The sequence below is a fragment of the Carcharhinus amblyrhynchos genome, chromosome 2, assembly GCF_965287045.1.
Source record: "Carcharhinus amblyrhynchos chromosome 2, sCarAmb.v2.hapA, whole genome shotgun sequence".
Taxonomy (NCBI): domain Eukaryota; kingdom Metazoa; phylum Chordata; class Chondrichthyes; order Carcharhiniformes; family Carcharhinidae; genus Carcharhinus; species Carcharhinus amblyrhynchos.
The window spans coordinates 83,926,875-83,954,350 of NC_137325.1; the positions used below are offsets into that span (position 1 = coordinate 83,926,875).

The following is a 27,476-nucleotide window of genomic DNA, read 5'->3' on the forward strand; positions in this document are numbered from 1 at the left end:
TGAAAATTTCCACAGCTGAAAGTAAATGAGTTTGCATGCAAAATACAACACTTTACCTGTGAATAATCTGCTGCAACGTGTCAAATACTGATTTATGTGAACAGTAAGAAACAAATATGGGACTTAAACACACAAACTCTCAGCAAACAAACTCTATGTGATTACCTGAATTGCTTACTTCCCTTGATCATAAGGAAATAGCAATCTGGCTTTTCTGCTGCTTCAGTGAATATGCATATTGTGCTATTCGGTCAAAGAGACCAGGAAGGTCCCAGGTTTAATCCTTGGCCTCTGATCACTAATCCTAAAAAGTATTTTCCATTCTGTGTGTCATCCTGGTTCAGTGTTCAGATAGGGGATTGAAATTTATATATTTTTCTTCATTTTTTTCAAATCCTTGTGTTGATATAACAACTGATATTATTAGAAAACTGTACTAAAGTTTTCATTGGTGCATTGCAATTTTTGTTGGATTTTAATTTAGCTTGTACTAATCTACATATAAGGAATTAATGTGGAAAAATCACTGCCATCTAATGGACAACTGAATTCATAGCATTGCCATTAATGGCAATAAACCAAAATGTAGTTGTAATGAAATATCGATGGAAAGAGAGCAAATGGAAGCCTTGGGAACAATGCCAGTTCATTTAAAGATTTTAAATGCTACTTCATCCAGGAACCACACATGAAGATTTTTCACAAAACTAAACACAATTGTGATCACTCAGGAAACTACCAAAAAAAATAGACATCTGTGATTGGATTTTAATTCTGCAAAGACAGTAGTTTCAGGGATGGGCGTGCCATTAATTTCCTGCTACCAGACAGTGCGTCAGTCTGTTGACTTGTTTTTGTCTCCGGCCAATTTTTACTGTGATTATTCCTGGGAGGTAAATGGTATTTGTCTCCCAAGTATTAAGGCTAATTAAAGGGCCTATTAAGGATACTCATCACACTACATCATTGGTCCCCCACTGGAACGCAGACTGCAGAAGCCTTCCAGTGACATGGTGAAACCTCCTTTTATACCCCCCTTCCCCATGATTGCCTGGCAGTTGTGGCCACATTTTATTTTTAAGTCTTTAAAGGGCACTTCCTACCTATTTTAATAGCAGTTACCAGCAACCCACAGCCTTGGGCACTCACATTAGCCGTCCTACCTGCAGTGCCCAAACAGAATTACACAGTGTTGCCACAGAGTTCACTTTGTTGATTATTCAGGGACCAACCTTGGCCACTTCCACGCTCCCGACCTATATTTAAGCCCAGCATCAGGATCAAGACCCTGGGATTGAAGTCCAGCTGTTGATCTCCTTAGAGTGACCAAGACGAAACATTCTCACTGGCACCTTAACATCATTAAAAGTCTTTCACCCTGCTGTGGGAAATTATTAGATATGATTAGAAGCAGGAGGTTCGACACTTGTTTTTCTTTGAAACACTCAAGCTGACCAGATGATTTGTCAAAAATGTCAGCTTTGCATCAAACATTACAGAAGTGGTGTTGGGTCTCTTGAAGAGCATTAAGGTGGATAAGTCCCCAGGAGTTGATGGGATCTACCCCAGGTTATTGAGAGAAGCAAGAGAGGAGATTGGTGGGGCTAGCTAGTGGAGAGGTCCTGGAGCACTGGCGAGTAGCTAATGTTGTTCCTCTGTTCAAGGAATAAAAAGGGATAATCCAGGAAATTATAGACCAGTGACTCTCACGTTGATTGTTGGGAAGCTATTGGAGAGGATTCTTAGGGACAGGATTTACATGCATTTGGAAAAGCATGGCCTAATTAGGGAAAGTCAACGTGGCTTTATGTGAGGCAGGTCATGTCTTACTAACTTGATTTGATTTTTTTCGAGGAGGTGATGAAGGTGATTGATAAGGATAGAATAGTGAATGATGTGTACATGGATTTTACATTTGTATTTTTACATACAATATTGGATGTCTGGAATGTGTTGCTAGGGGTGGCAGGCAGATATGCTGGGATGTTTAAGGGGCTTTTAGATAAGCACACGAATGTGCAAGGAATAGAGCGATATGGACCAAGGACAGGCAGAAGGGATTCATTTCATTTGGCGTCCTGTTCAGGACAACATCGTGGGCTAAAACATCTACTCCTATGCTGTACTGCGTTCTTCTGCTAAAGCAAAACAAACAGGTTTCACGCACCTGGATTAACGTCAGATCTTCTAGTTTTAGCCTGAAGAGGTAGTTCCTGTAAAAGATAGAAAATACATGTTCATTGATCTTTCTCAAGGGCAACTAGGCTTGGGCAATAAATGCTGTCCTTGCCAGCGACACCCACATCCTATAATTTTTTTTATATTTAAGGACAAGGGATCCGCCATGTAACTGGAACATTTTTGCAACACAAACACTGATTCAAAGTCGTTCCACTCAGTAATCACCTCAATTGCAATTAACTGAACTTCTAAACAAAGAAAAGTCACCGAGAAGTCCCCATGAGTTGAACGTCAATATCCCATAGGATAATGTTCATTTTAAAATGGCTACTGAAAAGCCAGACTGTTGTTGTGACTTCTACAAGACAGTGGTTGGGCCACTATACTTTATTACTTGCATTTAAGTTCATTATTAAAAAGATAGTGGCACACTAGAAAATTTTCAATGAAGATTAGCTATATAAATCGTTTTGATGAAAGGCTCAAAATTGGGGCTTCTTCTCCAGAACAGAGAAGATTAAAGAGTATTTATAGTTTTGAGAAGGTAAATAATGTAAGATTGTTTCCACCGATTGACAAACAAGGAAGTATGCACTCAGGATTATTACCAGAAGAACAAGATACAAATTAGAAGAATTTTTGCACATAACAGCTTATTAAACCATGCAATTCTATACTGCAAATGATCTTTGATGCAGAGTCTAGAACATCATTTACAAAGGAATTGGGAAGTATTTGAAGGAGAGGAATTCAAAAGGATATAGGAAATAGGCAAGGGTTAGAGCAGATAGTTCAATTTGAAGAGCTAATAATGGCAGAAATATGAATGCTGTGTTGTAAATTCTATAATCTCAATATTAACTCCCCCATGTCAGGTGGGGAAGGTTGTGGGCAGAAGACTTATAAGAGTGACCCCAACCTGCTGGTTTAAGAAGTGGCAGATTTCAATTAGTCCAAGGTTCCCCTGGAAAGAAGCAGGACACTTTATTACAGGATTTAATTCAAGTTCCCTCTATTGACCACCCCCAACCTTCCCAATTTCCAGCTTCCTCTTTACCATCCTTCCTTTGATTGTCATCTGGATCTTTCTCTTTTGCTCCCAATTGTCCAAGATTGTCCCCAAAGGCTCCCTGGCTGCAGCACCCTGTTACTACTGTTCCATCCCACTCTTCTGCCACTGGTCAAGCTGTTCCTTTGGATTTCCAGTTGGAGATAGATGCAAAAATCATAAAATCCCTACAGTGCAGAAAGAGGCCATTTGGCCCATTGATTCTGCACCAATAACAATCCCACCCAGGCCCCTTCCCTGTAATTCCACATATTTACCTTGCTAATCCCTCTAATCCATGCATCCCAGGACAGTAAGAGGAAATTTTGCATGACTAATGCACCTAACCTACACATCTTTGGACTGAGAGAAGAAACCAGAGGACCCAGAGGAACCCCATGCAAACATGGGGAGAACATGCAAATTCCTGTCATGTTAGAGGTTGTGCTAGTAAGAACAGCAGAACCTCTGCTTATCCAGCTCTTTGGCTATTTTTAGCATCATTCATATCCTCCTCACAGATATGTTCAATTAAATAGTGTATCTGAAATGGGACTATAAGAATAAGTCATGGCCACTTCACTTTGACGTTATCTTAATAAACATATTCTTGGTGTTGTCCTTTCACGTGTAATTTGTTCATTCATCCTAAATTATATATTTAATGTTGTAGACAAGCTTTGGTTAAATCCAGATTTGGGCTTATCTATCTGTTTAACATTTACATATATCAATGTGAATATATTGCTATTTTAAAATAATTTAAACAGCACAATACACTTGAGCATGTGAAGACAGTGTGGTTTCTTGTCTGTTTAAATTAAATGTAAGGCGCCCACATTCCTTGGTTTTATGGTTTTTGATTATATGTAGAAGTCTGCCACTCCTACTTTTTGATTAGAAACTCAACATTTTGAACAGGTTTGGGCAACTCTGCTGATTAACAGCCACACTGACTTCATCAGCAAAACATATTTTGTGAAGTTACTTGTTCTTCAATTACTTGGAGCAGAAGCTGGCAACATGAAATGTCAGCAACAGTCTTGTGTGGCTTGGAATCTTTCCTTGGGCTCCTCCACCCAACGGATAAATCCTGCAGGTTAGATACAAGCTAACCTTTGGTTGGAATTTTATTTATCCCATCCCAGAGGTGTAGTGGAGGACTGGGAGGGAGAAGAGACCTGTTTAATCAGGGAACAGAAAGGTATGAATTTGAGACCCAGTCACATTTCCAACACCTGCTACATCCTCCACCACCACCATACCCTCCCCACACACCCTCAGTCAGGTGCAAGGCAGGAAGGTTCGAAGATGACCTTCACAGCTAGAAGCCAACTGGCAACCATTAATGGCCACTTGGGGACTCATTCTACTGCCGCTGAAATTCAATCAGATGAGGGCCGGAACATGTGGGTTACCCACTTGCTGAATGCTGGCCAGTATGCCTGTGGCCTAATTGGGGGTGGGACATTCTCTTTGGGTATTCCATACTTAATGGAGATACCTGTGGAAAGTAAGGGCTGCCCTCGAGTGATGATTCCTGCTTCCCTAAATACTAAGCACACTCCTCCCCTCCCCCCCACGTGCCCACTTCTTTGCTGGAGCCTTTCCAACTGCATCAGACTATCCAGCCTCACTTACTTTCACACCAGGACTCTAGCAACAACTCTGCAGCTAAGGCCTACTGCAATACTGGCAGCACTCACCAATTTCAGTGGCACAGCTGAGACTGGAGAACTGAGGGATATCAGACCTGAACACGACAAAGACCCCAATTCCAATGAGGTAAGGGGCACCAAAATGGGTCTGGGGGAGCAGGTTTGCCAACTGCTCTTCAGCCCACCACTGTGAGCATTAAATTCAACCCATTATCCCTAGACTATCAGCTTTACTTTCAAACAAATGAGGGGACAGCAAAAGACCTTGTCTAGTCTATTATATTAATAATTTTCATTTAGCATCTAAGGTAGATGCCATTAATGGAAAATTACTACTAAGTGCCGATAGATTATCAAAAAAAATCACTAGCAAAACTCTTGACAACACAATAGTTCTTTTTTTAGCAGCATCTGATAGGTAATCAAGATTGAACAAGGTTGACAAGAGCAGTCAAGTAAAGCTGATTGTTCTAGCAATTGAAAGAAGTGGCATTCAATATGGAATTTCACAAACCTTAGTAAATTTGTCTTTCCAAAATTGTCAAGAGCAATTTTACACATAAGAAAAAAGACTTACTTTGCTCCAATGATGAGTTCTTTATGGCTGGGGTCAAAGGTCAGTTGTGAATAGTCCGTTACATCTGTAGCCTTAAATGTGTGCAGCCAGGATGCAATATCTGAGAAGAAAGCAAAAATATCCGTAACCTAGCTGGCAACAGATTACATAGGAGGCGATCAATAGGCTCATGTCAATACTTGTAATTGAAATGCAGTGAACTAGATTAATTAAAGCTGACAAGAAGGCCTTTGGAATCAAGACTTGTCATTAAATGCGCAAGAACTGGGCCCTGGGTTTGTATCAATCTGTTACTGAAGTGTCAGCCCTGACAGAATTACATCAACATTATCACCCAGGCGCCAGCTCCATGGAACCCCTAGGGACTAAATTCAAGCTTAGTGGGACAGATAAAAGAAACCTTCCAGATGCACTACAGTTTCTCCAAAATTCAACTGACAAGATTAAATGTGTAATTTTTTTAATCTTACCAGTATCAGAATCAATCTCAAAATCTCTCTGCTCCTGCAAAATGCTCCTGCGATTCCTGTCAGAAAGTCACGAATTGATTGATCCTCAAGTCTTCTCCAATCACCAGCCAAACCCATTTGAGAAAATAACAGTGTGGCTTTGAATGACAAATTGCTTTTGTTTTGTCAACCCACCATGAATCCGATTTCTAGCATTTCTGTTTGCCTAACCTGGTAATAAACATGCAATTTAACAGTAAATATGTTGGCAGTAAGACTGCCTGTAAACAGTAAAGTTCTGTCGGTTACTTTTTAAATGCTTCCTGCAGAGCATAACTTTGAACACAGGACTCCTTACAACTGAATTGCTGTGGTCAAAGTTGTTGTTTATTGCAAGACGTATTTTGTAATTAATCTGAGGTTCCAAGTGAATCTGTCAGCTTTCGAGTTTCCCTGCTGATTGTGTTTCATCAGGGTTCATTATTATTCTTGCTTGAAAAGAAACACCTCACTCTCATCTCAAGGGGCCCATCACTTTTTTTAGTAGCTGACACTGATTATTTAGTGCTCAGTTTATATTTAACTTTCTGAGCAATGCCTACATCTTGCCTTTGATTTCCTTCATTAACCCAGAACAAACTTTCACACTTGCATTGTTAAAAAAATCAACAAAAACCATGCTATTGAAATTTGCAAAAGCATAGAATACCTACAGTGCCCATCAAGTCTGCACTGACGCTTCGAAAGAGCATCCTACCCAGGTCCCCCCCCCCCCTCCCCCCCCCCCACCCCGGTCCTAATGCTGTAACCCTGTACATTTTTACCGTTTTTGCCACCCCACCTAACTACACACTTTTGGAGCGTGGGAGGAAACGTGAGTACCCAGAGGAAACCTACACAAGCACGGAGAGAACATGCAAACTCCACACTGTCATCCAAGGCCAGAATTGAACCCGAGTCCCTGATGTTGTGAGGCAGGGGTGCTGATCAGATTATAGTTCTCTTTTGCAAAATTTCACCATTCTGAAGAGAAAGTTCGCAGTTCAAAAAAGAAGTGATCCAGGAAAAAGAAAACTTCTAACTCTGCTTACTCCAGGGATCTCAGCGGCAGAACTGAGGACAGCAAGTGAAGAAACACATGCCAACCCCAAATCTAATTCAGTGCATTCTCTCCATAGAGATAAGCAGCCATTCAGTCAGCTCATTCTACACAGCATGAAAATGACATCAAGAGAAAGACAACACAATGGCCCAAATCCTCTGGTCTTCGATTACCAAAGATCAGACATATGACAGAAGATGCATTTCAGGATTCTGTCAAAGTCATGATGCATAGACTTACGTGGGAATTGCCTGGGAAGTTTAAACTTTCTCGGGTAAATCCCCTGCTTTCAGGGAGACTGTGTGAAAATTTTTGATTCCGTGTGCGACTTACCTTTATAACTACTCGGAAAGTGTTAGACAGGTTATAATCATTCCAACAGCTGGGTAACTCCACAAACAGCCCCTGAAGTATATTTCTTGACCATCCAACTACCCAACCCCCATCCCCGACTATCCCTCACCCTCTTGAAACCAACTATCCTCCCACAACCACCAATTACTTCCTGAGCCAGCCCAAATACCCCTCTGATGTGACCATCCAGAGCTTAACCCCACTACCCCGATCCAACAATCCACCTCCCCTCAACCCAACTACCCCATTCAGCTCAAGCCAACCACCTCCTGACTATCCCTTGACTATCCAACTAACCCATCTTGACCCACTACCCACCAACCCACTCACTCACTTAGACAGCACCTTTAAACCTGAATGCAGTAGTTAATGCCATAAAAAGGGGGCGTGGCCTCTATTCCCTTTACACTACTTTGCTCCAATAGAGTTTGGCAGAAGACGCTGTGCTGCACATTTCTCTGACAGCCAGGATTGGAATAAAGGTGCTCCAGCATCAGGCTGGGGAAACCTTCACAGGCAATGCAAATGTGTGCAGCATTGCTACTGATCAGAAGATTCACGCCAATGTTTTGGCAGGGTTTAAGAATATTAAGATTCAATTGATCCTAATGTGAGAATTGAGAATAAAGTTTTGAGTTAGTGCTTGAATTTTCAATCTGCTTTCCTATCTCAAATAATAACAGGATATCAATGAAACAAGAAGATTGGGGAATGGTCACTTCCAACCCAACCTTTATATTTCTCCTGTAACCCCTCAAGATTGGCTGGCAGACACCCCTTCCCTCACTGCCCACCATAGGCTAATTATGGCAAGGAAGCAGAACATTGCTGGAAGCTCCATTTTCCAGCTTTGTGCTCCTGCCAAGCCACCCCCCTCATCATTGTGGTGATTGCAGTCCCAGTTGGAATGATCAATGGTTCCCCAATGTTGTTTTGTGGGACAGAGAGCCTCAAGATGGTCACTACATCCGTTCATTAAGCCAATTATCCATACCTATATTAGGCCTCAGGCTAAGCCAGTCTTACAGTAAAAGGTTGTTCAGATCTTCATAGTTTTGAGGCCTTTTTAAACTGGCTTCCAGTTCTTTGGCACAACATCAGAACTTGCTTCATTGGCAGGAGCAAGTGGGGATCACACTAGCAGCTTGCTGTGTTTACATAAATAGCCCCAACTCAGGCCAATGGCACTGATTTAAGGATTGCAGGTCAGTGTGACAAAGTTACTTATATTTGCTAATAAATGATCTGTGAATTTTATTAACAGAACTGGAATTTATAATGTTCTCAGCTAGACATGAAGATTAATCTTTAATTTTTCATAACAGATTATCAATTAAATACAATTTTCATAAATTCACTTTATAAGTGTCCCTTTCACTGATACCATAAGTAATTTTCAACTTGCCAAAACAAGTTAAATATTTGTCCATCAACTAACTGATTTGCAGACCTGGATTTGGCCTGAAATTAACGATATGTCAAATAAGCAGCTGGACAGAGTTTTCTTTTTGAAGAAAAATAATACAAAATGTGAGAATACTGAGTTTTGAGTACAGAACTTGAATATTGCTAAGAAGGAGGCAAGCTACTGAAGCTTTTCATCTTGCACTCATCAGAGCAGACATGAGAATACCAAACTTCAAAGGGAACAATGATTTATACTGCATGACAAAAGGGTGCAAGTTAGTCGGCAAGTTGACTGTGATTGGTCAAAGCAAGGCAATCTGTGGAATTCTCTTCCCCACAGAGCAGTAGAGATAGGATCATTGAATATTTAAGGCTGAGTTGAATAGATTCTTGACTGACAAAAAGGGTATAAAGGGATAGACAGAAACCTAGAGGCAATAATCAGATCAGCCATGACCTCACCAAATGGTGGAGCAAGCTCGAGAGTTGAGTAACCTACTTCTGCTCCTGGTTCATATGTTCTATGGGTGATATTTAATGGAATGAAGGGGGTCATGTGGCACAAGTTCCACACCATCTCTTTTGGAGAAAGTTCACTGAACTAAATGCCCCTCTGGCACAACTGGGTAGTGGTGGCCCTTCTCCAGAATCAGGTAACCTTACGCCATTGCAGAAGCAAAATTAGCAGAAACAATGTTATAGGAGGAGGCCTGCAGCACCTTCTCGAATAACTAGAGGAGTGCAATAAATGCAGCCTTCTCATCCATATTTTTTAAATTCTCCGTTCAGCTGCTTTTGCTGTTCCGATCTTCCAGCTTCCATCTGCTTTCCTTCTCCATATGAACTTTCAGAGATCATTACTCTCCAAGTCTTGGGATGGAAGGAGAAGTGGGTGGGGGGTGAATACATTCAACCATTGACACCAAACTAGCTTTCAACTCAGCTACTGAAAGCTTGACATTTGAGAGATAATGGAGTGGTCCCAATGTGCCATGGATTTAAAATCAATAACATGCCATATGATATAATCCATCATAAAGGCAGGGAAAGGGAAAAATCAATCTAAACAGGTTTTTGTGCCTAAATAAACAGAACAGAAACTCACACAATACAATTTCCAGACTGCAAACTGAACTTAAACTAAGCAGTTTTGCTTCTCTCTCAAAACTGTCCCTATCACTTATCTGAATGATGCATCTCTTTTGGAAGGAAGTTACATTTCAGCAAAGTACATTATCTCTATACCAAGCCAAAGCAACGCCAATTGATGCAAGACTGCATGGTTCGTCTCATTAATAAATTATCATTCATTTATTTGTATATTTCCTTCCCTTATCTTTTCCTGGTTACATTCCTGGATGAACGGAAGCTAATTTGTCTCCTATCATCTGTCACTGCCACTCTGTAAGCTATCATTTCAATTCCCTTTGTCTGAGCGGGTTCAGCTTTGTTCTGCTTAAAATTTAACACATCCCAATCAATCTTAGGCCCATCACTCTCATTCTTGTAGCCACATTAAGTAGCTAAATATCAGATTGGCTTAGTTGGTTGTATCCTCAGCACTGAATCAGAAAACAATGGCACTGCTGCAGCTGAAGAGCTGCAAGCCCCTGTTTTGCCGGCAGCTCTAAGAGGCAGAACGTCCCTCCCCCAATGGAAGGGGGTTAACTGCCTGTTTGCCATTGAGTCCAGTCAGATCTTCCAAAAATGCCTTCAGTGGACTTGCCCAGGTTTTCTCACACGTGGACAGGGATATTAAATTCAACCCAACATCTCAGGCCAATGATCAATGAAGGGTAAAAAACAGATGTTGCAGGAAAAGACACAGAGTCAGAAGGGAAATAATGAGATAGGATAATAGAAGAAAATAACAACTTGCTTTCAAACAGCACCTCTAACATTGAAAATTGGCATACACAACTACACAGAGGCATAAGGGAATACATAAATTCCATGCCAAAAGACATATTAGGAAGGATAACTAAAAGTTAGGTCAAAGTCATGGACTTTAAGTAGGGTTTTATGGTGAAAAGGGAGCTGGTGAGAATTTGTAGAGGCAGGCAATTGTAGAGATTTGGATGGCCACCAATAGTAAAACAAATGAGAAAGGGTTGCAGAAGAGGCCAGAAATAGTGGAACGGAATATTTGGTGGTGTGGTGGGTATATTGCTAGAGGAAGTTGTACAGGCAGAGAAGAATGAGATGATAAGAAAAGCTGTGTGCTACTTAACCTTTCAAGCCTGTTCCACCATTCAATTAGATCATGCTTGAACAGTATCTTGAGTCTATCTTGGTTCCATAACCCCTAAAAATTAAATTTGCATGGTCCCAGTTTGTCTCTGCTTTGAGGGACAGAGATGACTGGTGGTGATTTCACCTGAGGATCACCGTACCTCAGGCAAGGGGCAAGGTTGGGAAGACATGGACTTCATGAATAACGTCAGCCAGTACTGAAATTGAATTGTGCCATTGGCATCGCTCTGCAATCACCAGTTCAACCAATTCCCCCCAAATCCTTGTCTAACAAAAATCTACAAAGTTCAGTTATTACATTTTCCCTACATTACTAATCGGCCTGAATTTTACATTTCCCCACCAGAGCAGGCTTTTAGGTTTGGGGGTAGGCATGAAATTGAAAGAATGGGATTCCTTTTGGATTTCCACCCAACCTCACAGTGATTTTGGACTGATACAGTCAAGGCCTGGGACAGAACACAACCTTTCCCCAACTGAGGCCCTTATGTGACTAATTATTGGCTACTTAAGGGCCACTTCTTACCCAGCCTCAATTTTTAGGCTGATGGAGTATTTACCTGGCATAGGGTAGCCCAGAAATCAAAAGACAGAACTCAGGCAGGTGGCTTCTTCAGAACACCCACTTTGTGAGTCCCACCAAGCCTCCCCTACTTTCCCTTTCTTGGCACTCCTTAAACTCACTTACCCCCTGATCTCAGGACGGAGTGTCAGGCATCTTCCTGAAGCTCTTGATACTGCAGAGACTGGAGAGCTGCTAGCCAATCAGATTGCCAGCAGCCCTCCAAGGTGGGACTTCCTCCAAAGTGAGGGATGGAAGTCCTGTCTGCAGCTATCTGATGCCCACTTACGCATAAAACATAGAAAAACTGCAGCACAAACAGGCCCTTCGGCCCACAAGTTGTGCCAGTGACATCGCTACCTACTAGACCTACCTATACCCCTCAATCCTATTAAGTCCCATGTACTCATCCAGAAGTCTCTTAAAAGACCCTATCGAATTTGCCCCCACCACCACCGATGGCAGCCGATTCCACTCACCCACCACCCTCTGAGTGAAATGGATGTGGGACACTTGCAGTCAACAGGGTGTGTTTCCCACTGACTCTTCAGATAGTGGGAAGGGAGATCCTGCCATACAAGAAATTCGTATCATAGAATGGTTACGACAGGGAAGTAAGCTATCCAGCCCATCATGTCTGGTTTCCTTAAGTGCAGTTTAGCTTGTCTCAATCCCCTGCCTTTTCCCCATAACCCATAGAGTGCCAGGCAACAGTTCCCAATGGGAATATATATTAAAAATTGACACTTAAGTGCCTAAAAAGAGGAAGAATTTTGCTACTAACAATGCTCTGACAGCCAACATTTTTTATTTGAGGTGTCAGCAGAAACTGAAAATTCTCCCCTGTATAAGTTCAGCTGTATATTATATTTTACCTTACTAGCTCTGCTCAGTAGAAACCAATATTCTATTTGGCAGGTTTTCAAAAAGGTGATTTTTCATACAAAAACAGCAATTCTGTAAACTTGCACCATTCAGCTTCCCATTCACTATACAGGGCACAGTGTACTCACCTCGATGAGTTACAATAGGATGCTCTGCTCGCTGACACTGCAGGTGCTCCAGTGAAACAGATGACCCACTGCTTCCATCTCCTCCAACCACCACAAAAAATCCCTGAACACCAACTAAAAATGTCCAAAACCGACTGGCCTTCCTTGGAGCCATGGGATGCTTAGCAATTACTTCCCTCCTGGCTTCAGGCTTTTACTGTGAGCATCTGAAAAGACCTGCAGTGAAAAAATTAGCAAAAGTGAAGCTCAATCTTTTCACATACAAACTTCTTTGTTGCATAAATTCTAGTTTCAAATATTGAAGAATATAACTCTATTCATGTATTAGTAGCATGATGTGTCTTCAGAGGTACTATTTTGAAACAATGTTGACACTTGATATAAGAATAAAATGATACATTGTTAACCGACAGATTAAGATAGCAGTTTTACTGTTCCAAACCTCCCTATCACATGGAAATCAACATATCCTTCACCTGTATTTTTAAAATGTAGCATTTATAGTCCACCTTAGTTATATTTCAGTAAGTACCTCTAAAGTTTTTGTACAAGACTAACTTGCCCGGATGTGTTTGCTAATTTGCCTTTTTTAAAAACAACAGTTTGAAAGCAAATAAAAAAAAGTTAAAAAAAACAGGCTAACACTCCTACTGATTCACTCAAGCTGGCCTTTTCAATTTGGCAGCTGCATTTTCCCACCTACCTGTAGTCAGATTTGGTTTCAACATAAGTGTTTTATTTGACATGCCACATACTTCCTCTCGACTTTCCCAGTGTGATATATTTATCAGCTTCTGTCACTGGCATAAACAAGGTCTTGGAAATATACCACTACGTTGTATTTATTGACTACTCACTACTGTCAAGTTCCTGAATAACTAATCCAGCATTTCATCAGCTCGAGACATTTCCCCTGGCTGAATGTTAATGTTGCACCTTTGTAATTCGTCATGAAAAATGACTGAATCTCAACACGTGTGTTTAAGTTCAGCCTCTTCCTGGTGAACACAATTTTGGAAACCCACAAATCAAAATCTTGGAACAAATGATCAATGTCAGTATTGTGCAGCAATCACAAGAATACTGCCAAATTCAAGACTATTGTACTGCTGTGTTCACAGGTACCAGAGAAATCAACAGCATTTACTTTCAGCTACCATGGATCCACTGTACAAGGAGAACCTTGTGTAAATTTTTCATGCTCTTAAAATTAACTATCATCATTTATTGGGGATTCTTTTCACTTTGAAATGATAATTGTGAAATTTAGGATTGCATTGTTTGAACACAACACTTCAAATTTATGCATTGCATTGTACATTGAGTTTTTCTTTTGCCTACTCATTACTAAAAACACATCCAATAACCAATGCAGTACTCCATCAGCTCCAGGCCGTACCCAAGGTTAGGCTACATTCTAGTCAAGAGAGAAAAGTGGATTATTAGTCCAGTAACTTTACTATTTGGTACTATCAAAGTCAAGATCCACCCCAATATCACTTCAGCCATTTAATTATCTCCCACTTTCCACCTAAGAATTTTATTATGTTTCTTATGTATGTGCATGCATTGTCCCTCTGTTTCCTTTATTCTGTTTCTTCTTAAATACTGTTAGTCTGTGATATCTTCCAGTTCTGATGAAGGATATAAATTTGAAACATTAACTTCTCTTCTTTCTCTGCAGATGCTGACTGACATGGAATGTTTCCAACTCTGTTTAGTATTCACCTTCCAAGTACCTAAATATTCTGCTTTCTGTTTACATTCAAATCATCACCCACATTTCTCTGTGTTGCTGAATGCAAATATGATGCACCTCAGTTCCAATGTGGAGTTAGTCTGTGCTTACTGCTGTATCTTATCCCTCTATACCTCATCATTTTGTGTAGTTGTTGATCAAGTATGAGGAAGATTATTTTTTGCATCACCTGACAATCTATTTTCCACCCTATCTTTTTTTAATTGACATCCAACTTTAATGCAAGAAATGTTAGCTGATACATTGCCATCATTCCCTGCGCACACTGACCCTTTTAGAAAATTAAACAAATCTTTAAGAAATGAGAGAGCATTTTGACAAAGAAAATGTTACTTCTATACTAAAGATATCTATTCCACATACTGCATATAACCGCCATATTGCTCCTATGTTCATTTGTGTCATTCTGTGTGCTTCAGAATGATTGTAAAGTACCAATGCTGCTAAAAACATATTCATTATACTCCCCCTCTCAGATTTCAGAAACGAGTGACAAGATAACAGGAAATTAAAATTGTATTGATATATATCCTTCCCGGCAGGCAATAACTTTGCACTTTTGTGAGATGAAAATGAGTTCAAATGATTTCCTTTCAACATTTCTGCTAGATTTGAACTTTTATTTTTTGTCTCCAATTGTCAGTTCAGAATATTGCACTCAAATGTAAACTGCAAACTACTTGAATTCCACTTTACATCCATATTTAGGAATGTGTCTTGCAGGGAAGGAACGTGCAGAAAGAAAATAGACCCCAAATGTTTTAGCCATGCTGCACGCTATTTATGTTAGATCACTGTTTACCATTGGCAATCTTAACTTTAAACACAATCTTGTAATATATATGCAAGAGCTCTAGAATCTCCGACAGCATGAAGACTTGATTAAGATGAGGCAATGACTGCCACTGGTGACACTAGTCACAAACAGCTTGCTTTTTTTTATTCTGTTATCACCTTCTCACAATACTGGGAAAGATCCTCAGTCAGGAAATTAGATGCAATGATTATTTCAAAAAAATGTTGGCTAGCATTATTTGCTCTGAAATCCATCCTGAATATAAATGAGACACTTTTCAGGCCAGAACAGTGCTGACCTGCTCTGTGCAGGTCAAAGATCTGTCCTGATTCATTCAAGCCTCCCCAAGTCACTCTGGCGGTAACCATCTACAAGTACATGGTTGATAGAACTACATCAAAAATATAGCACAGAAACCGAGCATTCTGCACAACTAGCTCACGCCAACATATCTGCTCCATCTGATCCTTCTCCCATCCTTCACTAAACTCCATCAGCATAAGACTCAATCTTCTCCCTTGTGTATTTCTGGAGCAATCCCTTAAATGCATCTAAACTATTCAGTTCAACCATTCCATGTGGTAGTAAGTTTCACAATCTCACCATTTCCGGTGAAGAAGTTTCTTATGAATTCCAAATTTGATTCTGTAGTGACAATACATCAATGGGAAGGTCATGATGGTGTGGGTAGTGTCCCTACTTATTATCAGTGGAGTGCAGCAGGGATCAGTGCTGGGAGCTTCAATTATTTACCATCTACATTAATAATTTGGATGTAGGGAACAGGTGTTAGTCACCAAATTTGCTGATGGTGCAAAGATAGGTTGGAAAGCAAGTTGTGTGAAGGATACAAGGGCAGAATTTTGCCTTCCCGCCTGCCATGGGAATCAGGTGGGACATAGACCATGCAAAGGTCTGCATAATAGACCAGATGGACTGAATGTACTTCATAAAGAGCTATCTAAACAGATGCAGAATCAAATGTTTTACTCTGCTTTCCCTGACACACAGATAGTTGCTAGAAAATCATGTGTACCATGTCCAGCTGCATATTGATTCACCACACAGGAAACAGGAATTATTTTTTCTAGCTCATGCTTCCTACAAAATGTGCAGGATGTTTCAGCGAATCAATTAGATATCTGACCTGAAAGAATGACAATTTTTTTTTGTTAATAACAATATACAGGTCAGTCAGTGGAAAGCACTGGAGTATGAAAAGTATTAAAATGTCTAAAGTGATAGCTTATAAGCATTTCCTACTTTCTGTTAATCACATCAGAAAGTTGTCTGACATTTATGCCAAATAGCATTTAAAGTGTACTCGTTTACAAATACTTATAATAAACTCAAAAAGCATGTTTCCCGTACATTGAAAATTTCTGGTAATATCACAGGAGCTGTTGATTATTCATTCCATGACCTGGTATTTGACAATTATATTAATGCAGCTGAATAGGGAATGATTTGCCACCAAATGTGAGCAGAATATTTAATCTCGGGAGCCCATTCCAAACTTTCCAGTTTGAAAACAAAGGGAACTAGTTTGTCTTATAGCACCATGGTCCAGTTACTTCACTTGTTAATAATGACGCCCAGATTAAAAATGTTCTCAGTTATACTTCTCCACACTTGTTACTTTTTATTCTCAAAGTCTAATTTGCATTTTCCCTGTCATCATCTCCAATTATATTGTTTTAACATATTGCTGCAAAATTTAATTTTTAGTCATCTTCTGTTCCTTTATCACTTCCATCTGCCCACCATTCTCTGTCGTCACCTGCAAACAATTGATGGAAGGTACGAAGGATCAAATGGAAAGGGGGAGGAGTGAACAGGAATGGTGTGGGCAAAAAATATTAATCAACTTGCATCAAAACATGGGTGAGAGCACAACAAATAATGAGAAAGCAAAACTACAATTAAATTAGTACATTGGGAACCATGCTGAAGGAATCCTAGGCTGCACCTGGGATTGTCGCTGGGTCAGATTCTTGGAATACTCTCCCTAACAGCTCTGTACGTATACAGGGACTGCAGCGATTCAAAGTGGCGGCTCACCACCATCTTCTCAAGGGCAATAAGTGCTAGCCTAACCAGCAACACCCATGTCCCACGAACAAATATTCTTTTTCAAATCTACGGTTGATCCTAACTATAAAAGGATAAGAATAGGCCCGGAAAAAACAATGAAATTGCAAACCAGGAGAAAAAGTGAGTCTCAAGTCCCTGAGACAAGCCTCGGGAACAGCAATTCAGGAATGTGGACCACCATGCAGCAACTGCAAGGCTAAAAGTTTATGGGTGAATTATTTATATTCTATGCTAATTATATGATATATATGTATATAGGATGTGAAGATGCCAATGTTGGACTGGGTTGGCACAGTAAGAAGTTTCACAAAACCAGGTTAAAGTCCAACAGGTTTATTTATTAGCACGGGCTTTCGGAGCGCTGCTCCTTTAACGACACATGATTCCCAGCTTGCATCACTGTCTCTGTGGAATTTGCGCGTTCTCTGCATGGGTTTCCACCTACCACTCTGGTTTTCTCCCACACTCCAAAGATGTGCAGGTTAGGTGGTTTGGTCATGCTAAATTGCCAACTAATGTCAGGGGGGCTAGTTAGAGTAAATATATGGGATTATGGGGATAGGGAATGGGTAGGATTGTGGTCAGTGCAGACTCAATGGGTCAAATGGTGTCCTTCTGCACTGTAGCAATTCTATGATTCTAATATATATATATATGGCAATTATAACCAACTGGATCAGAAATAACAAGTGACAAAAAAAGTAAGGTCAATATGTACGATTAAAGCTTTTTATGTGGTTACATTGTTTGTGGATTTCTGAGATCTTTGTTCATGTCCATTGTTATTTGATCTGAAGTGTAAAGCATAAGATTTTCTTTCTCTCTGCTACAGACAAGTTTAACTCACCACTCACCATAGAGGTGTAATACAATGGATGTACAATTTAATTACACTTTAAATTCAACTGCTTGTTAGTTGGTGCTTTCTCAAATACCTGCTGACAATATTAGTGAGGAGCCCAGAAGCAACTTTAAGTAACTCAAAATGTAACAGCTACATTCATTACTGCAAGGTGCAGAAAACAGCTGCAGTGAATTCTATGAGTATGGCTCATTGGTGCTAAGCCCTATGGTTGACCCACTGGAAAAGTACCAAGATTAATCACTAATTAGAGTGACCCTTAGAGCACCTACGTTCTGTTACAAAAATAAATTGCAAGATCATCGTACTCCGAGAGACCATTGCAGACAAGGAAAACCTATTTATCGTCTTACTAAATGTATCAAACATGTGATCAGATGTGAATTATTACATAAGAATCTGCAGTCACGAATAGTAAATACATATTATGAATACCTTTATCTAATATATTGAGTTGTGAATGTCTTATGTTCTTTTATTCACTTTAACACCCTAATGTTACGGATTTCCCATATTTTCCATGATTCCAGCCCAGAGATTAGTCTGGGACAGTTTTTGGGTGCTTACCTGAACCAAGAGGCCCACAGATTGATGGAAATAGGTCCTTGGGGCTCATAGAATTATAGAGTCATAGAGGTTTACAGCATGGGAACAGGCCCTTCAGCCCAACTTATCCATGCCATTCTTTTTTTTAAACTAATCCCAATTGGCCTCATTTGGTCCATATCCCTCTATATCCATTTTATCCATGTAACTGTCTAAATACTTTTCAAAAGACAAAATCATAACCACCTCAACTATGACTACCTCTACCATCTTGTTCCAAACACTCACCACCCTCTGTGAGAAAAAATTGCCCCTCTGGATACTTTTGTATCTCTTTCCTCTCACCTTATTCTATTCTTCTTGCGATAAAACAGCAACATTCCATTAATGTCCTCTCATGTTCTTCAGAGAAGGAAATCAGCCATCCTTACCTGGTCTGGCCTACTTGCGACTCCAGAGCCACAGCAAAGTAGTTGACTCTCAACCACCCTCTGAAATGCAGGGCAGTTAGGGATGGGCTATAAATGCTGGCCCAGCCAATAACACCCACACCCTGTCAAAATTAATTAAACATTTGCCTTCCTGATCACTTGCTGTTCCTGCAGGAGAGGGGGTGTGGGGGTTGTGCCTAGCCAGACTGCTGGAAAAATTAGGTCTTTCAATCGTTCAATTTCACTGAATCTGGCGTTAATCACTAATGGCTCACTGCGGGAGGGAAATTCCTTCCCATTCACTGAAAGGAATGGGGGTAACGATGAGGGAATGGGAATCCCGCAAGTCCAATCGAATGCCAGGAACTCATGGAAACCCAACAATGCAATCACAAGGGCTTCCAAAGCCCATTTGTTTTGCTACTCTTGCAGGAGTTAGAAAGAGGTGGTGGGCATTGACGCCTTTCATAATAAATGGGCAGCTAACTGGCTACATACTCACTCGATGTGACAGTGAAGTGCCCCCATTGTTAGGTGCAGTCTGTTGTGCCCCTTGCCCCCTCTACCTCCTACCTCCTGCCCTGCAGCAGACTCTGATCAACTGCCCCCTCTACCTCCCAGCCAGGTGTGATGCAATGCCCCCTCTAGCCCCTGCCCCACAGCCTGCTGTGCATCTTGCCCCCCTTACCGCCCAACCTGTGTTCCCTGCCCCCTCTACCCCCTGCCCACAATCTGCTGTATCTCCTGTCCCCTCTATCCCCTACCCCCCAACTGCTGTGCCTCTTGCCCCTCCACTTCCTGGTCCACAACCTGCTGCACCTTCTGCCCCCTCTACCCCCTGCCCCACAAACTCGATAATGTTCTCCTCTTGAGCGGACAATGATTCCACCAGCAGCTCATCTGAGAGAAGACGTCAATATTAGACCACCTGCCAACCTTTCTCCAGCAAATCCCAGAAGGAGGAATTGCAGTGGGATATGCAGAGAGTTAAGCACAACCCCTATAGAGACAGAACAGCGTGCCTGGGTCTCATGGCATCATGCTGCTGCTGGCAGTTCTGAGAAGGTGCTGAAAAACTCTGAGTGGGACATTTTGAATAAAGGATATGGAATTAACAAATTAGGCCATTTAAGGATGATGATTTGGAAAATTACCCATAAGCATCGATTGATCCAATGTGGACCATTTATGGCTCTGCCTGGATTTCCCTTTCACAAAAGTAGCAGTTTTGAGAATCAAAATATGCATTTGGATTCACTTGTCCCACAGCCATTGATGCAAGGGAACTTTTTCAAATGTTCACCCAAGTGTATTTTGGCCAGGCTACAAAATTTGCGCAAATTTTGATCCCTTGAATAAAAGTATCTGAAGATATAGTTTGATTACAGCAGATTTAAAGCAGTGCTTTGATGTACTTCACTTCAGCAACTCAATGGAATGTAAGCAGAGAATCTTGCCTTTGCTTGCATTCAAAAACAGTCCAGTGGCAAGTTAGTACTTAACACCAATAAATATAGGTATGTGAAACATAAATATGTAGAGTTATCAGTCACAGTCTATATTATGAATTATAGAAATGTATGTCTCAAAACCAACTAGTGTGCAAATGATTTCACAAATTATAAATCTGACTTAGATTTTATCTACAATTAAATATTTAATATTAAATGTTGAGTCTGTTATTGCAGCACCATTTTAAGAACAGATTACAAAGATTATTTTAAGTTATTGCTTTTCTTTATCTGCATTATCAGATTTCATCTCTTTCACCTGACAATGCGGTTTGTGAGTGGGTGGCACGTTGAAAGGGGCTGAAATTGCTGGTCCATCAAACAGCCAACAGTAGCCCACTGACATCTGTCTTTGACCTCAGCAAACACAAACTCCATGGAAAATGCTGGCTGGCGATTTAAATTTGTAAAATGCTCCTTATCAGCTTCTTTAATTCTGTGAACAGTGTGTACACTTATTCCCCATGATTTGTGGAATTTGAGGGGGCTGAACATATGACAGACAAGAAATGCTTTCAATATTGAGACTTCACACCTGCTCTGCACTCGGAATGATAGACTTTTGCTCACAGGACCTCTTCCAGACAGTGTGCTTTCATTGCTCTGGTGGCGATTTTCACTATTTTGGAAATCATTTCTATTACTTTGAAGTTGTCATTTAATCTACACTTCCAGCTGTCGAATGCCAATTCCACATGAGAACTAAAGATGAGAAACAGCAGGAGCAACACCAGCAGCAGCAAGAGGAATACCACCAGCAGTAGGAGCAAAACAAGCAGAAGTAACCTTCTCCTCAACCATCTGGTTTTGTAATTCATTTGTGGATTGTGGCAATCAGGCCAGGCCAGGCCAGCATTCATTGCCCATTCCTAACTGTCCTTGAAAAGAGCCAGAAGAGGGATGGGATGAGCACAGATCACCGACTTGAAGGACATGATACCCCAAAGATAGGAGCTGCAGACATCTTCCTGCTTGCAGCCATTTGTAAACTTTTGGAAGAAGACCACAGGTAGATGTAAAGTGTCAATGGCTGTCAAAGTCACTACAGTCCTAAATTTCTTTGCCTCTGGTTCATTCCAGGGATCTGTGGGTAATATTTGTGGAAACTCACCAGCAAGGGTGTGACGCTAACATGAAACCAAATTTTCCACCTCCTGCCAAATTCGCCCCCCTCCCCCACCCCGCCCATTGAACTTATTGGCGGGAGCATGGGAGATTCCAAGATACAAGATGGTCTATTTTGATCGGCTTCATCCTGGTTGCTTGCAATTATTCCCATTTCGGTATGTTATCTTGCGTTCTTGCAATAATGTGGTGCCAAAAATCGCAACACATCAGCTGTGGCCCATTGCTATTCTGTACAATTAAATATCACTTGATTGCTTTAATATTAAATCACCCCTTCCAAAAAAAAGAGGATTACACCATTTGTTCAAGTGAACGGATAAGCATAACCAAGAAATTATAGACCAACGGCTGTGGATATATTTCTGGGGGTGGTTTTCCACTTATGTGCTGGTGTTGCAGAATCTTCTACACTGCCAGAAGGAACAAACAACAGCTCAGTTGCTTGCAAGACAGAACTGAACAGATTTTTAAAAGGAGATTGGCAAAGTCGACATCCAGATGCTGGTGGAATTCTGTTTACAATGCAATACACCACACAGCAAGTAGGTGCACTAAATAATCCCTCGACGCTGGATATTACAGTAGTGAAAAACACAGGGCAGAATTTTTCCTTCTTTTGTTTTGTGTGTCACAGTGGTGGTAAAAGCAGCATTAAAACCATCGCCCCAAACGTGTCTTTCTCCAATGTATTGTGAGGAACTTTGGAAAAGTTGTGGGTGGGTCCCACTGTTTCCTGCTGTTGGGGCGGGCTCTTATTTAGGCCACACCCCACGCTCCCCGCACCCCCCCCCCTCCCACAAATCCCACGCGTGCACCACAGGCACTGACCCCCTGGCTGACATGAACGGATGAAGTTACAGTGGGGGTGGGAGGGTTAGGAATTATCCGTGTAGAGACCACTGGACGTCACGAGCAAGAGGGGTGATGGACAATAACAGCAGGAATTCCCACTGACATCATCTAATGTGAACAGGAGCACAAAATCCCAGCCACAGTCTTAAGCTAAAACATCCTAACCCTCAACAAACCACAGCCTCCAGAATCAAATACATTTTCAATGCAGCTCAAACTATTAGTTTGAGCCATTATTTCACCTTCTACAAAAGGTTCCTAAAATCACTGCATAGCCCTGAGGTCTGAATATGGTGCTTTTAAAATGTAGATAAAGACACACTTCTGTCTCTCTCATCAAACAGAACAATACGGGATCCCGGGGATACCAAGTCACCGCCCCACCCCACCCCCAACCCCCAGGCCTCTCCACCAAGATCCGCAACTCTCACACTCCAGCCTCATCTCATCTCCAGGCTCTCACCTCCCTTCCCATAATTAGACCACCCATCCCCACACTTGCCTGGTCCTGGACTGCAGGATTTAGAATCTGGGGATAGCTCGTAATCCCAGTTCTGGTCACTGCTCCCACTGCTGCTACTGGGACTATACAGCAACCAATCTGACTGGTCAGCAGCCCTCCGAGGCAGGACTCCCAATGACTGAGGGAAGAAAATTCCATTGCCAGACAATTAATGGTTTTCCAAGTATAAAATGGCTGTGGAGCTGCTGTGACTCTTCAGGTGGCAGGCCAGAAAGTGTCAGCATCTGAAAGCTCTTGTCCATAAAATACAAAATAAATAGGCCCTGGTGAAACCCATTTCAATACATCATCACTGACTGACCTTCCGCCTCAATTCCACTTTCCTGCATTGCCTTCATGTCTCTGCATGGAGATTGAACCTTTAAAAATGGTGGACTGGAACTGACTGAAGAAATCCCACCTGCATCTCCAAAAGATTCAGGGTGGGATTCTCCAGCCATGTGCGCACAAGACATGAAATTCCCGCCTGAGCTCAACCTTTGAATGGTCCACCAAATATTCTGTCTCACCCACTATGGTTCCTGTGGTGGACAAGACAGGAGAGTTTCAACCTCAATCTCTACTAACAGGGGAAGGTGACAGGGCATCATTCACCTAGGTGGGAATCCCAAACTCCACTTAGCACTGTGTTCAAACAGACCTCATTTTGACTGATCTAGCCAGGGCTTTCATCCGATGTATGGGAGTCACAAATTGATGGAGTAGATGTAAACATTCTTGAAGTGTGGATAAAGTCTGTTCATACGTCATAGTCTGGATTTTTTTTAATCCCCGGGGGCTTTTCTTGTGTCAGCATTCATAATGAATGCTTGGCTGAGTTTCAAAAACTGTTTTTATCTCAGCAGAAAGTTCTGAGTTCAAAGTTTGAATGACAGCTTAAAGAAACTATTAAGGGATTAGATGTCTTTGATATGAGGTCTGAATAGAAGTTTGTTTGTTTTCATAACACATCAGCCACTTGAGATTTAAAAGCTTTGAATGGGTTTATGAATGAGAATGTTTACCAAGCATTTCCGTGTGCAAGTTGTATTCAGTTATTAGAAGTTATTTTCGTTTCCACAGATCTACTCCAAATCCTACACGTCCTAATTTTGTGTAATGACCAGTGTTATTTTATGCAAGTGACAAGATTCTGGGGACAATCTGTAAAGGCCAACAAGAACCCGATGTTGTGTCTTTTAGAGAAGGCCCACCAAATTAAGTGCCGCTCAGGTACTTAACTGGACAGCAGTGAGCCTTTCCTGGGATTAAGAACGCCAGGGGTGAAACTCACTCCCATTGAGAGCTGCCAGCCAGTCAGAGGGCAGCAGCTCTACTGAATTGCAGCATTAATGGGGAGGTGGCAGCCAAGGCTTAGTACCGCCGCTAGATCTCAGGTCACATGAGTGATGGGCAGGGATTGGGGAAAGGGTCTGAAGTGGGGACAGGGGTTGTTTCTCAACCAGTCACCCCTTTCCTAATGCTGGACCACTCGATCGGCTTTTTATAATTTTAATCAAGGGAAGTGGGCTTCGCTGGCTCGGCCAGTATTCATTGTCCATCCCTAATGGCCCTTGAGAAGGTGATGGTGAGCTGCTTTCTTCAGCTACTGCAGTCCATGTTGTGTAGGTACATCCATAGTGCTGTTAGGGAGGGAATTCCAGGATTTTGACCTAGGGACAGTGAAGGAGCAGCGTTATATTTCCAAGGAATGAGACAAAGATGCTGGTGAACTGGTATGGCAACAATAATTTCTCCCTCAATATCAACAAAGTGAAGGAGATTGTCATCGACTTCAGGAGGCATACTGGAGAACATGCCCTTGTCTACATCAGTGGGGTCAAAATAGAAATGGTAAAGAGTTCTAAGTTTTTAGGTGCCCACATCACCAACAACCTGGCTTGGATTCCCCCAACCCCCATGCCAACACTATAGTTAAGAAAACCCAACAACATCTCTACTTTTTCAGAAGACTAAGGAAATTTGGCACGTCAGATACGACTCTCACCAACTTCTACAGATGTACCATAGAAAGCATCATTTCTGGTTGTGTCACAGCTTGGTATGACTCCTGCTCTGCCCAAGACCATAAGAAACTACAAAAGGTTGTGAATGTAGCCCAATCATCACACAAGCCAGCCTCCCATCCATTTACTTGGTCTACACTTCCAGTGCCTAATTAAGGACCCTACGCACCCCGGACATTCTCTCTTTCATTTTCTTTTGTCAGGAAAAAAATATAGAAGTCTGAGGACACGTAACAACCAACTCAGGAACAGCTTCTTCCCTGCTGCCAGACTTTTGAATGGACCTACCTTGCATTAAGTTGATCTTTCTCTATATCCTAGCTATGATTGTAACACTACATTCCACACTCTATGAACAGTATGCTTTGTCTGTATAGCGCGCAAGAAACAATACTTTTCATTGTATACTAATATATGTGACAATAATAAATCAAATCATAGTCAGGATGGTGAGTGACTTGGACTGGTTTCCAGGTGGTGGTGTTCCCATGCGTCTGTTCCCCTTATCTTTCCTTCCTGATCCCTTCCCAATCAACACCACCACTCCCTCACTATCAACTTGCGTCTAAACCTCACTGCAGGCCAAAATTCACCATGATCCAGCAAGAAAGCTGTGTCAGGGCATCTCATTAACATCCTCAGCTCACTGATTTATTCTGAAGAAGATCAAGGATGCATTTACTTTGTTTCTTTGATGAATACACTTTCATCATGTACTCATCTGTCTTTGTTGTTGTAATACAAGGAAATTAAATATTTGAAAGAGACAGATCATGAGGCTTCATTTAAAGACGAATTAATACAGTATTCAGTGTGTGCTTTTACTAGACATGACTGCAGTTTCTTATGGAAATTGACTTAAGAAAATAAATGGATGAAGAACCTCAGGATTTGGGAGATGGAGCCTAAGTGCACTGGGGAAGCTGACTGCAGAGCACTCAATATCCCAGTGAACTGGGGGACCTCCTCCCATCCACCCCCGACATTAAAACTCCCCCCACCATTCCATTATCGATGGCTACCCCCCACAGCAACACAGGTCACCAGAATCGAGGCATAAGGAACCTACTAATGAGATCCCTTTTGGACCTCCGACATGCTCCCCCCAACCCTGTCACACCATCCCCCTTGCTCAACTCCCCCCTTTGCAGATCTCCCCCTGTCATAGCCCCACCCCCACTCAGGCGCCGCCTCCTTGGCACTGCCCCGACATGTTATGGTGCTCAACTGGGCACTGCCAGGATGCCAGGTGGGCACTGCCATGCTGGTGCTGCCCGGGACACTGCCTGGCTCTGCCCCCGACCACATGGGGACTTCAATGACCAATGATTCCCCCCAGCATGGCCCTGGCGCCTGGTCTCCACCACTGGAGACTGGTATTGATTCTCGCTGGCGTGAGGAGGAGGATTCCATGAGGCTGGAAAATACTGTGTAGGAACAAGGTAAACCCTTTTAACTCTCACTAATTGGCTTTTGATCTTGGCAGGAAAACAAGTCTGGGAGAATAGCAAACAGGCGCAAGTTGTTTTTTCATCCTTCTTCGTGATTTTCCTGGCTTGCCACACTGATTGGCAGGTGTGGCAAGTGGGTAAGATCCCACCATATATGCTTATTGTATAATAAGCACAGTAGAGAGATTTTCTCCCAGTCTTTCATTCCAGTCTTAGCAGCAAAACATTACACTGCCATTACAATATGCTTCTACCTTTGAAGTTCGTCCCTCCCCACTCTTCTCCACTAACACTATTGGAAATGAAGTGTTATTGAAAATCAATTCTACAATGTTTTCCCTCACTCAAGAGCTCAAGAGAACAGCGTGACAGTAATCATAGTAAGCTGGTGAAAAAAAGCTATGAATTATTGGCTTAGGAGAATAATACAGCCCCCAACACAATCTCATCCCTCACAAACCAAAGCCAGTGTCATTAACTTTTAGAATTGTTGCTGACACATCAGCTGCAACATTTCACAACTTGTCAAAGAAGACAGATCACAGCTCAGTCACAAATGACAGCTGAATAGTTTAGATGAGATGATGGATCAATATCCGAGGGTTTTGCTTTATTACTTTTGGGAAATTGCAAGATTGATGCAGATAAAGAAGGCCATTCGGTTCAACTCATCTTATTCCCCAATAAAATGATCCATAGCAGCCACCCCATCCTCCCTCCCCACCCCTTCCCCTTCCCCTTCCCCACCCCTCCCCTGTCCCATCCCCACACCTAACTGATTCCTAATCCCAGAGCCTGCACAACTGTAATGACTCAGGAAGTCCAACTGGAAAGGAACATAGTTTATTACGGATGCAAAGTAAAACCATTACCATGCCATACACACATTAGTTCCTGTCTAGGACTACCATTC

At 41.7% G+C, this 27,476-nt stretch overlaps 1 protein-coding gene across 1 annotated transcript in view; it reads right to left on the minus strand.

The window, feature by feature from the left end:
* sema5a (sema domain, seven thrombospondin repeats (type 1 and type 1-like), transmembrane domain (TM) and short cytoplasmic domain, (semaphorin) 5A) overlaps positions 1-27,476 on the minus strand; it is a 179,986-nt gene that overhangs the window by 109,898 nt on the left and 42,612 nt on the right. Inside the window, exons 2-4 of the mRNA XM_080208270.1 lie at positions 12,605-12,820; positions 5,465-5,564; positions 2,168-2,213 (exon numbers count right to left, since the gene is read on the minus strand). Coding sequence (XP_080064396.1) covers positions 2,168-2,213; positions 5,465-5,564; positions 12,605-12,758 — 300 coding nt within the window. The 5' untranslated portion in view covers positions 12,759-12,820. The remainder of the gene's footprint in view (positions 1-2,167; positions 2,214-5,464; positions 5,565-12,604; positions 12,821-27,476) is intronic.